Source organism: Mastigoproctus giganteus, chromosome 3 (assembly GCF_048544385.1).
Source record: "Mastigoproctus giganteus isolate SK-2022 chromosome 3, ASM4854438v1, whole genome shotgun sequence".
NCBI classification, from domain to species: Eukaryota; Metazoa; Arthropoda; class Arachnida; order Uropygi; family Thelyphonidae; genus Mastigoproctus; species Mastigoproctus giganteus.
The window spans coordinates 51,728,785-51,741,479 of NC_143577.1; the positions used below are offsets into that span (position 1 = coordinate 51,728,785).

A 12,695-nucleotide genomic window follows, 5' to 3' on the forward strand; every position below is an offset into this window, starting at 1 on the left:
ACATTGCTGTAAACTATGCTTTTTCTGGGGGGTTAACATTTTGATGTGCCGTGGATAACTTAAGGTATGCTGCGAAGAGAAAAATGTTGCAGAACACTGCTCTAATCAACACTGAACAAAATCAGAAACAAGGATATAATAGAGGCAAATTCCTATCTGTAAAGAACAATAATGAAAATAAGTGTACAATAGAGGTAAGTCCCTAATTCAGCAATTGTGAACCAGTGACACATATACCATATCTAGTGGTGAAAATTGCAAGTGTAATTGTGCACCAGATTATGCAGCAAAAAAGTGCTGCATAATTAGCTCTAGCTTACTTCAAAACACTTTTAATGTCTAATAGTATCATCTTCAACAATATTACACTGCACTGCACTGCTTTTTCAGTTTGAAGTGTCACTTGCATTTTTTTTTTTCTTTTCTTTTCAGATACTGTTTTCATAAAATATGTGAAATCCTTTCTAACAATATTCAAAATGTAGGCAGTTTCAGAAGAGAAACCTGATATAAACTGAAAACAACTGAAGCGATCTGACCATAAACTCTGATATTCACATACATATAGGGTGAGTCAGAATGATGTTATGTTTGTTATTAGGGGCATTAGCAACTAAGGCCATATTGCTCCGTGAATATGCAGTGGTCATTCCCTGACCTTTCCGCATCCTCCATATTTGGTGGTGACGGGCTCGAACCCCAGTCTAATCAAGATGCGTGCACTGCACACTGCTGCTCCTTCCCACCTGGCTAAGGAGGCACCTCAGAATTATGTATAACCACTTCTGTCTGTAAAACACATTCTACCTATAAAATAGTCATTTTACAGTTACCTGTAAATTAGTTATTTTAGACAAAATAACTAATTTGAATAATAAAAAGTTGTTATTTTAAAGCAAAAACACACAGGTTATAAACAAGCTTTCATTATGTGGCAGATTAACTGATTACTCACTGAGTAAAATCAACTACCATTTGAAGAAAAGAAGTGCATTTTGGGATCATACTGGAAGTATTTTTTCATACTTCAGATTACGGATGCCTCCGTAGCCAGGTGGGAAGGAGCAGCAGTGCTTAGCACACGCTTCTTGATTAGACCAGGGTTCGAGACCGTCACCACCAAATACAGAGAATGTGGAAAGGTCAGGGAATGACCACCGCATATCTCCGGAGCAATATGGCCTTAGTTGCTAATGCTCCTAAAAAAACCAAATAACAAACAAACATAACTTCAGATTACAGAAGTTAGGCATGTTCAGGAATGTCAATATGAGGCAAAGGAGCTACCAAACGATAACTCAATGATAAATTTGAAGAACATGAAACTGCAATATTAATAAGGAAAGCTTAAGAGGAAAAATATCATTAATAGTTAAAAACATTCGATCCGTTAGAAGTGCATATGACTAGTCACTAAAGAAGTCAACAAAACAATGTTCCTGAGAATTGTGTAAGTCAATTGAATATTATGAGAATCTTAATCTTGGCAGATTGATTAGCTACTTTGGCATGCAATTCAGGAAGACAATTCTTATCAACTTTGTGTCTTCTTTAACAGTACCACTGTTTTCTTCTGACACTTGTACTCTTATGAAAGTACCACTCACAAAATTGTGTGTGTTAATGTCCTAAGAATACAAAGTTAGTGATTTTTAAGATGCAGTTATATGGTCATATAATTGCATCTTAATTATTTGAAGCAACGTTCAAATTAAATGGTTTGAATTATCAAAACTGTGTTTTCTGGGCCAGTGACAATCCTCATCTCACTCTATGGAAAGATATTAATCTGCAAGGGATCTGTGTGTGGATGGGAGTCTCTTCTCATGGGATAATTGGACCTTACAGATTCAATAATGCTGTTACTGAGACAGAGTCATCTTGAATTGTTATAACTGATGCAGTTTCCATAATAAGAAATATTTTTCTTGCTAAGCTATTGTACATTCAATAGGATGGTACAACCACACACATTTTCGCTCTGATAACTGTCTGGATAGTCAATTTCCTGAATGACAGATATGTCACAGGGGGAATGCTTTTGAAACCTCCTCCCCAGGTCTCCAGACTTCATTCCCCAAGACCATTTTGCATTGGGACAACCGAAAGATAAAATATACACTCATATACTACAAACATTACAGCATTTATGGATGATGATACAACAGGAAGCAAGCAAAAAATTGCAGCTGATGTAATTATCTCAACAACCTGACATAGTGACACAATGTCACTATGTCAGGCTATTGAGAAATGATGCCATTTATACTGAGTGGCCATTTTATTATATACTTTTCATGAAATGGAGCAATCCATCAGTAACAGCATCACGTATTCATACCATACAATATACAGGGATGGGCAGATAAATAGGGATGCTGTGTGTGTGTGTGTGTGTGCGTGTGTGTGTGTGTGTGTGTGCGCAGATCAGTGCGAGAATGGGCAAGATGAAGATGGAAGTGATTGAATTGGGTGTGGCAATCTGTATCAGGAACGCTGGTATGAGTATCTTGGAAACTGCAACTATGCTGGGGTTTTCATGAATAGCTGTGATGCAAGAGGTCATAAGAGGCTGACAAGACTTGTGCAGGGTAAAGAAGACCATTACAGTGGCAACCAAAGAGACACATTGGAGAAATTATCATACCTTGTCACGGAGTTATCTTAGTGGGAAACTGAACTGGATTCCACTCCTGTCAAAAAAAAACAAGAAAGTTAATACTGGAGTGTGTAGGATTGGAAAAACATAGCCTGGTCTTACGAATCCTGGCACCTTCTCTTTCACACTGATAGGTGAACTAGAATATAGCAAACGAAGCATAAGTCCATGTGGATCCATCCCACCAGATGTCAAAATACAGAATGGTAGTGGTAGCAGAGTAATGGCATAGGGAGTGTTTTTGTGGTACACACTGAATCCCTTAACCAGGAGTAACATTCTGATGACACGTTATATAGAAATTTTTTTCCAATCAAGTAAGTCCCTTTCTGGTTTCAGCACACCCATCTGCAAGTGGATTTTTCCAACAGGATAATGTTCCATGTCACAAGACCAGAATTGTACATAACTGATTCTAGGAACATGAGAGTGAATTCAACTTACTGCAGTGGCTTCTCCACTCACCAGATCTCAATCCATTTGAGCACCTGAATGATGAGGTGGAAAAGGCTCTTAGAGTATAGACACACAACCATCCAATTTGCAACAACAGCAGGAAGCAACTGGGCTAACACAGGAGGAGCAGCTCCAGTCCAACAATACACCAGTGCATTTTCCAGTAAAGTGGGAGAGCACAACAGATGTAAGAGCAATCTTTAATGGCTTTACAAACTTTTGAAAAAGCTACTATATACTGTGATATACTTATGTATTCTGTATCAAGTCTTATGCACTTTTAGCAATATATTTTAGCACTTTCATACACCTGCAATTATTTTACTTTGTTTTATTATATTTTATTTTATTTTATTTATCAAACATTATTCAAGCTAGTTATTATTACTTTAAGGGAAAACTTTATTATGAATACATCTTCCTTACTGGAGAAGGATTGTACCTCCCCAGTAACTCAGTTTCTGCTTCAGCAGAAGAAGAAGAGTGATTCAATAATGACAGCATCTTGAGAGACTTAATTTTTGAATCCATAAAAAACTATGGTCTTATGCACTTTATGGATGTGAATGTATCAGGATTGCAAATCATCTGTAAATTTATGGGCAGTCCATGAAAAAAAGAAAAGAAAGAGAAAGAAGTATGTTAGTAATATTCATAAAAACTCTAAGAAATTTTAAGTAAAGGTTATCTTGTATATATTTATCTTATATAATATATTATTAATTCTTACTCGTTTTGAATGTACTGGATTTATTTTTTTTAATGGTTATAAAACAAAAACATGTATCACAAAAATGATTTGTAGTAGACTAGTTTAATTGCATGCACACGCAACACACACACACACACACACACACACACACACACACACACACACACACACACACACACACACACACACACACACACACACACACACACACACACACACACCAAAATGCTGGAGTGTGCAAAACACATGCCTAAACCACCCACTCTACCACTACTTTTCCATACTTCCAGCTGCCTGCAGTACATCAAACATGTATTTCAGGCAATATGTACTGGTTTCAGCATTTCAAGTTGAGCATAATCGAGTATCAGCATTGCTTTTACATAACATTATTATTTATTTGCTATTTAATACTATATATTATTTGCTTATATTCTTTTGTATCACCTTGAATTATACAAAAACGTGTCCACAAAAAAAGTTTGACCTTAATTTTAATTTCTAGTGGTTGGCAACTCTGGTGTAGCACATTTACATCTGAAAGATGAGCAATTGAACGATTTTTTTTTTTAATCACCAACTCCATAATAAGTTAAGAAATAAATAAAAATTATAGTAAATATAGAATAAAAATGTGTGTAATGAACTAAACAATTACATAAAGCTCTTACAAACACGGAAAATGAACATACAAATAAAAAAATTTAAAACTTATTATCTATTTCACTTTTAGAATAGAAACTGGTTCAAAATAAAATTAACATTTATGCGAGTCATCTAAAATATACATATTTAAATAGATTCTGGAAAATAAAACTTCCTAAACATATGATGAACATGACGGATGTAATGAATCAACATGATCAATATGTCAATACTCTGCCCTAAAGAAGAACAGGATTAGAAGTTAAGATATACATAGTGTATCTTACCAAGATACAGTATGTATATACCAAGAAGTCATGGGTTACTACTATATGATTAATAATCTTTTAAAATCCTTCTGTAATATATCTTTTTGTAAAATAATAAATTTAATATCACTTAACTCACCTGAACTGTATAAAACATTCCTCTCAATGAGAGAGAAACATGTAATTTTTAAGCCATTTTCAATCATATATTCGAGTAATTGTACAGTTTTTTCATAATTCCAGACTTCATTCCTTTCATTTTATATTGCCTTCAGCCATATTTTTATATGAAAGCTTATACAAGAAGTCATGGGTTACTACTACATGATTAATAATTTTTTAAAATCCTTCTGTAATATATCTTTTTGTACAATAATAAATTTAATTAAAAGTTATTAAAAACTTTTTAATTCAAATATTTTAGCCAATATTTAATTTAAATGCATTTATAATTAAGTTATTAAATTTAATAAATTTTATAAATTTTAATAATTCTTTAAAAGCCTTCTGTAATACATCATTATGTACAATAAGCTTTTTATATATATATATATATATATATACAAATAAAATAGATTACTTACTCGCCAGGTCCACCACAGTAACAATAGAGTTGCTCATAGTTTGTTCGGTGAGAAACATCCCAAGTTAATGATTTTAGCTGAGAAGAAAATACTGAATCAAATGTAATGAATATTTTTTTCAATCTCATACCAACAGAAAACAGCAAAGCTAAAAATTAAGTTTACATGCTTCATAAAATGTAGGATAGTTGCAGTTTTAAAAGGTAAAAAATGCATTAGGTGAATATAAAAAAAACAAAAAAATCTATAAATGTGTACAGGGTTTGCATGTATAAATAATTTAATATATGGATATTCCAGAAATCTGGTCCAGAAGAAAATATATATTATATTCTTACAATTGAATATAAGAGTTTTCAATAGTGGTAAACTATTCTGGTTGGTAAGAGCAAAATCTTACATTTGGGTGGCACTATTCCTAGATCAACTTATTCTGCAATGATATACACTCATCTGTCCTTTTTTTCCCATACTAATATTATTTTCCCAGCATCTGTCTATTTGAAATAATAATGGTGTTACTGTTCTGTAATTTCTATAACAGCAGAAAATCAAAAACTGCACTTTGCTTAAGCTGCAACTAACAGATTCAGAGCATTCTTCCCCCTACCAGCTTCTTGTGGTGAAGGTCGACCAAATCCTTATTTCTAAATAACGATTTGCATTAAATAGTACCAGCCTTTTATATAAATAAAATGCCTAAACTTACTCTGTGCGTGTGTGTATATCATGATGCAGAAACTTTATTATTCATTAGTTATTTATAAAGGTATTGATGAAATCCTATCAGAGACACAGAAGGATGCTAGAACGAGTACAAAGAAGGGCAATAAGATTAGTGAGGGGAACAAAAGGGTGCTCTCACCAAGAAAGGCTTAAGTTCTGCAAATTTCAGTGCCTGGAGACTAGGCACATGCGAGGTGATCTGAGTGAGGTGTATAAAGCCTTGACGGGTTGAGCAAGCTCAATGCTGATGAGATTCTTCCTCTTGCTCAGATTAACAACCAGAGGAGACAGATTCAAATTGAGGAAAGTCAGTTGTAGAATAGATGTGCAGAAATTTGCCTTTAGCCATGGGTAGTTGGATGGGTGATATGAGGGTGCTTTCTTGCATCATATGCCTCAACTAATGCTAATTTCTTAAAAGTCCTTTCCTTTTCATTCATGCCTGTAGTTAGCTGGTTTCAGGCAAAGGTGCAAGACACTCTCCCAACCCCAAGAGACATCCTGTTTTTTTAAGTAAAGCAGGGTACTATTTCAATGCAGTTATTGAAATAATTTTATTTTCTCACTGCATTATCATTTGTTATTTGTTTGTTTGTTTGTTATTTGGTTTTTAGGAGCATTAGCAACTAAGGCCATATTGCTCCGGGATATGTGGTGGTCATTCCCTGACCTTTCTGCATCCTCCGTATTTGGTGGTGACGGGCTCGAACCCCGGTCTAATCAAGAAGTGTGTGCTATGCACTTCTGCTCTTTCCCACCTGGCTACGGAGGCGCCTTTGTTATTTGTGCTTTTCTTTAATTACCTCAATACCTGCACTGAAATAGTTACCCTGCTTCTTTTTTTGCTACACTTGGCCAATATATATATATTTTTTTATTTATTTATGTAAACCCCAAACACGAAAGGTGTTAGAACCTATAGTACTTAGTACCGTGCTGAGGTTGAGAAGACGAAAGAAGATATTTGTTGACATTGGACTTGAACATCTGTAGACTGTAATTTTCAGGAAATACGTACGAAGGAAGATTGTTCCAAACAGCGGCAGTTGAATAAATAAACGAGGAAGATGAAAAGTTGGTTCTGTGAGTTTGACGTTGGACAGTAAATGGATGTTGGCGGCACGGGTTCGGACTGTTTTGAAAGAGAGAGTGAGAATTATAGAAGCCAATTCAGAAGAACAGTGCCCATGGAAGTATCTGTAGAAGAGGCATGCAGAAGGAACAGTGCATCTATGAAACAGCAAGTGGAGAGACTCTGTTAGAGATGAGTCATTAATTAATCTAACTGACTTCTTCTGAACGGAATCAAGAAGCCTGAGTGAGGTTTTTGGGGCACCACCCCCAGATGTGGGAACACTATTCCATGGTAGGGTGTATTTGCGATTTGTAAAAAGTGAACAGCTGTTTGGAAGAAAAGTAACGTCGAAAGCGAAAGACAAAACCACGTTTTTTAGATGCAGAGGAAGCAATATTTGTAATGTGCTTGTGCCAAGAGAGATTAGAGGACAGGGTAATCCCCAAAAGAGATATATCATTTTGTCTAGAAATCGGAGTGTCACCAAAGATAAGCATAGGAGCAGAAGAATCCTTTTTGCAAGATATAAGACAAGACTGAGTTTTAGAAGGATTGAAATCAACTAAGCTGTCTTTGCCCCACTGGAGAATTACCTGGAGACCGGCATTTAAGGAATTCGTAGCAGATTTTCGAGAAGTTGAAGCTGATTGAGCGGGGCAAGGTTTCTCAAAATGGAAAGTGGAATGCAACGTGCTATCATCGGCAAAACTATGGATAGGATTCCAGTCAATGGAAGAAGGTCATTAATATACAAGAGGAAAAGAGTGGGAGAAAGAACTGAACCTTGGGGGATACCGGCATTAGTGGAGAAGTTAGAAGACATCTACAATCACCCTCAGTGAGCGATCAGAGAGAAAACTGGATAACCAATTACAAAAAACAGTTGGAAAACCATAAGATGGAAGCTTGTTTAGAACAAGCTTCCACCATATGTAACAAAGGTTGTTTTCAATCAGATGTTTTTCTTCTGAAAGCTACTTAGCTGCTCATTCAATACATTCATTCTTCACCACTCAATGAAAAGGTTGTTAATTGAGGATGAGTGACCCAAATAAGTAGAAACTAGTCACAACAGTGAAATTGAGTTTTTAATGAATAATGGAGTTACCTACCAGGTGACGTTATTTAATTAAACATGATATCAGTTACTTTAGGCTGACTTGTACATAAACATAGTCATTTCTAAAGAGGCTAATCCCAAGCTCTGTCAGAGGAGGGACAATATGGTCCACAGGCAGTAAAGAAGAAAAAACAGTGTTGAATTATTTTCTCAAACTATTCTGTTTTTTAAATCCCAGAAACATATAAACCATCCTACGAATATCACAGGCTGACTGCATATCACAGACTAATATATAACATAGGTTCAATAGGAACCTCTGCAAGAATTTCATAATTATCTTTCCTGTGCCATGTAGGGGTTTCTATGTGAATGGGCTTAGACACCCATCCACAGACACCTTTAGGCATACATTCAACTGCTTCACCCAATGCAGGATATACTCCTTATAGAAACTCCTTTAGCTGTTGGCAAACAAACTCACAGACAGCTTCTGTAAATCAGCATTACTCCAGTACTTTTTTTTAGAAGACCAAAGATGTAGAAATCAGAGAAGGAAAAATCATTGCACAATAAGATGGATGCTCTAATACCTCCCACTGCAAGCATTTTTAATACAGCATGGCCTTGAACGGAAAGTGATAAAGCAATACCCATGGACTAGGTTCAGGTCTGTAAGTGCTACAAGGCATACCCAATGCGTACTATCCTTATTCAGAGAGAAGCAAAATCTGACTGTCAGGCCTCAGAATTTCCAACTTCAGTCCACTGTGATTATTTTGGAAACATGAATTGCCATACACTCTGTACATCTTGTGATGGATCGCTACTGTTTGATAACCTACTGTACCTAAACACTATATAAGCATGATGGTAATTTTTTTGAATGAAATCTGATACACTATAATTTATGACAGTTCAAGGGTCATGTAGATCAGCTGCTTTCAAGCACAACACACAATTAACTTGCAATTTAGCCTACCCTGCTGATTAATATATAGAGTGTACAGTGCAGTATACCTGAACTACTGTACTCCAAATATATATCTACTAAACCTGTCTTAAGTGCTTGCTTCAGAGGTGTAGCAGAGAAATGGCTTGTAAGCTGTACTAATCAACTATAACTCCCCTCCATTTCCAGAAAGGGACTTGACCAGCCATGGAAAATGGACAAATAAGCAGGATATACAGAGTGATTTGTAAGGAACAGTAATCACTTTGGGAGCTTGAATGTTATGGATGTTTGAATTTTAAAAAATGGCTGCAGAGTCCTTAATGATAAAATATAATAAAATAATTAAATAAAATAAAAATAACTAAAAACAAACACATAAGCAATAAACTTTACTAGGTACAAATCTGCTTATTCTTATTACTTTTACTATTTTTTAACATTCAAAATAGCCATTTTTTAAAATTCAATCATAGAAATCTATACATGATGTTTCAAAAGTATGTGCAAAAAATTCTAGGCTGCATTCTAAAGTCCAAAATAAAGAGAAAAAATACATATAAACATAAGTTGAATTCTTAGCAGTTACACAAATAAATAATTTTAAAAAAAAATTAAAAATTAAAAAAAAATGGCTATGAAATCTGAATGGTAAAAAAAAAATAATAAATAAATAAATAAACATACACATACCTAGTAAAATGTCTAGTTATCTTTATTTTATTATTTTTCTTTTATCATTCAAAACTCAGTGGCCATTTTTTTGGATACTTATCAACACCTGATATACACTGCCAACACCTAGTTGAAGACAGTGTGCAACACAAATGGAAAGTAACACATATAAGCAGAGTTAGAGAAAACTCCCAGAGTCACATTACAATTAACACTATATACTTACATATTTGAGAGAAAGTTTTGGAAGCTTTGGGGGGGGGGGTAGTATAGAAGGCAATTCAGGAGTTGTGTAAAAGTGAACCAAACTAATTAAATTGGGCAATAGGACATAAAACATAAATCACAACTGTACTCACATACATCAATCTCATAAATCGGCTATGTTAATCTCACCAAGTATGCACATCTCTGGTTATTCTTATCGTGCATATTAGTAATCTAGTCAATTTTAACCTTTATTGCAATAGCAACAATGGCTGCAATATAACAGAATACAAAAAAAGTTACAAATTCATGCGATGAAAGTCATTTATTTTTTAAATTAAGTAATCTGAACTAATGTAAACACAACATAATCAAGAAAACTGCGTAGGCTGATATTAAAAATAAATACAAGCAGCTGAGAGCACTAAAATAGAGAATACTTACATTATATGGAAGGGACTGTTTCATTATTTCAAACTCTCGTGCTGAAAATATCACCATTTAGTTATAACACAGCTAATATTATTTAAACATTGCAATTCAAATAAGTTACATATAAATGCAAAAAAACAAAATATATATTCTTATTTGAATAAAATGGGCATGTTTTCTATATTTCCTTAAAATGCTTACAAAAGTGTAAACACAATAAATGAAATAAACAAAAATAAAACCAATCTACTCTCACAGAAACAAAAAAAATGCTACTTTGTATTAAATTTCCTTGAACACTTATACTTCTTTAGAGTTTGTCATTTTTATTGAAACTCATTGAATTTAAAGTATCTCTTTAAAAGTGTTACCCTTCCATCACACATACTTTCCTGTGGTTCAAAATCTCAGTGTACTGTATAAGTCTTTTAGAGGATCTACCATGTGCATTTTTACAATGATGACTAAACTCATTAAATTTAAAGAAATCACTTTACTTTCTTCCTTACCCCTTCCATGGATCAAAAACGTTAATCAGGGTAACCTATTCTAGGAATAAAAGAACTGCGGACATACATGGACAGTGCAATGTTGAGTCAGTTTGGTGTGACATAAGCACTAGGAAAGCAAAAATAAGAGTAGGAGTGTGTTATAGGCCCAATGACTCAAATGAGTACAACAAACAATTGTACAGAGAAATGGAGAAGGCTAGTAAATCAGAATGTCTTATAATGGGGATTTTAACTTCCCAGATATTGACTAGTACTTGTGGGTTGGTCTCACACACTAGCAAGACTTTTGTCGATTTATTGGATGATTGTTTTCTGCAGCAGCATGAGAGGGCAACCACAGAGGGTAATACTCGTGACCTGGTTATCAGCAGTGATCATTCGTGTATTAAGAATTTGCAAATAAAGACACCACTAGGTGGCAGTGATCACAGTGTACTGATGTGGGATTTATTTAAAGATATAATTACCAATCAGGGGTAAAGAAAAGGGTTTTTGATTCCATAAAGGTGACTACAGTGGTCTCAGACAGTTTTTAAATTCTGTTCGGTGGGACCAACTGATGAAGTTAGCACAGCAAATTCTAAGTGGGAAACATTCAAGGAATTAATCACAGAAGCTACTAGACGTTTCGTAACTATTAAAAAATATTGTTCAAGGTTTAGGCCTAAATGGTTGTCAAATGAATTAATGAGACTCGTGGCAGAGAAGAAAAAATGCATGGGATGCATATAAATTATCAGGTGACAGAAGCCTATGGCAGATATAAGATAGTCTGTAATCAAGTCACAAAGGAGATTAGGCAAGCGAAGGAAAATTACAAGAAATCTTTGGCAAAGGATGCTAAGAAAAACAGCAACGATTTCTTTACTTATATAAACTCTAAAAGGAAAGAGATGAATCAGATTGGTCCACTTGATATCGATGGTTCGACTGTTGATGATCCTGCTCAGATAGCAAACAAACTGAATGGGCATTTTGCATCTCCATTCACACATGAGGTTGGTTTGGTTGGTTTTTTTTTTTTTTAGGAGCATTAGCAACTAAGGCCATATTGCTCCGGGATATGCGGTGGTCATTCCCTGAATGACCTTTCCGCATCCTCCGTATTTGGTGGTGACGGGCTCGAACCCCGGTCTAATCAAGAAGCGTGTGCTACGCACTGCTGCTCCTTCCCACCTGGCTACGGAGGCGCCTCACACATGAGGAGTTATTAAGGAAGGAAAATGCCAGAAGGTTATCAAATCGTAGCAGGGTGCTTAATGATTTTGCAATAACTGAGAGCAAAGTGGAGGAGAAATTGTTGAAGTTAAACATAAGAAAGGCACCTGGGGGTGGATGGGATCTATCCAGTTATATTAAAGGAGGTGTCAAAGGAACTAAGCAAACCTTTAGCCATAATTATGAGAGCATCCTTGACTCAGAGGAGGTCCACACGGACTGGAGATATGCAAATGTATTCCCAATTCACAAAGGGGGATCGAAGGGTGACACGAGTAATTACAGACTAGTTAGTTTAACTTCTGTTCCGGGCAAAAATAATGGATTCACTGGTTAAAGTTGCATTGCAGGATCATCTAGACTGCAGCAATAATTCAGACACAGCATGGGTTTGTTAAGGGAAAGTCTTATCTGACAAATTTGATTGGATTCTATGATGTGGTTACAAAGGAACTGGATGCAAAAAATAATTTTGATATCATATATTTGGATTTCAGGAAAGCTTTTGACACT

At 35.1% G+C, this 12,695-nt stretch overlaps 1 protein-coding gene across 1 annotated transcript in view; it reads right to left on the bottom strand.

Moving 5' to 3' along the window:
• Positions 1-12,695, bottom strand: part of LOC150087959 (metal-response element-binding transcription factor 2-like) — a 102,482-nt gene that overhangs the window by 26,060 nt on the left and 63,727 nt on the right. Inside the window, exons 5-6 of the mRNA XM_090369980.1 lie at positions 10,465-10,505; positions 5,326-5,402 (exon numbers count right to left, since the gene is read on the bottom strand). Coding sequence (XP_090226106.1) covers positions 5,326-5,402; positions 10,465-10,505 — 118 coding nt within the window. The remainder of the gene's footprint in view (positions 1-5,325; positions 5,403-10,464; positions 10,506-12,695) is intronic.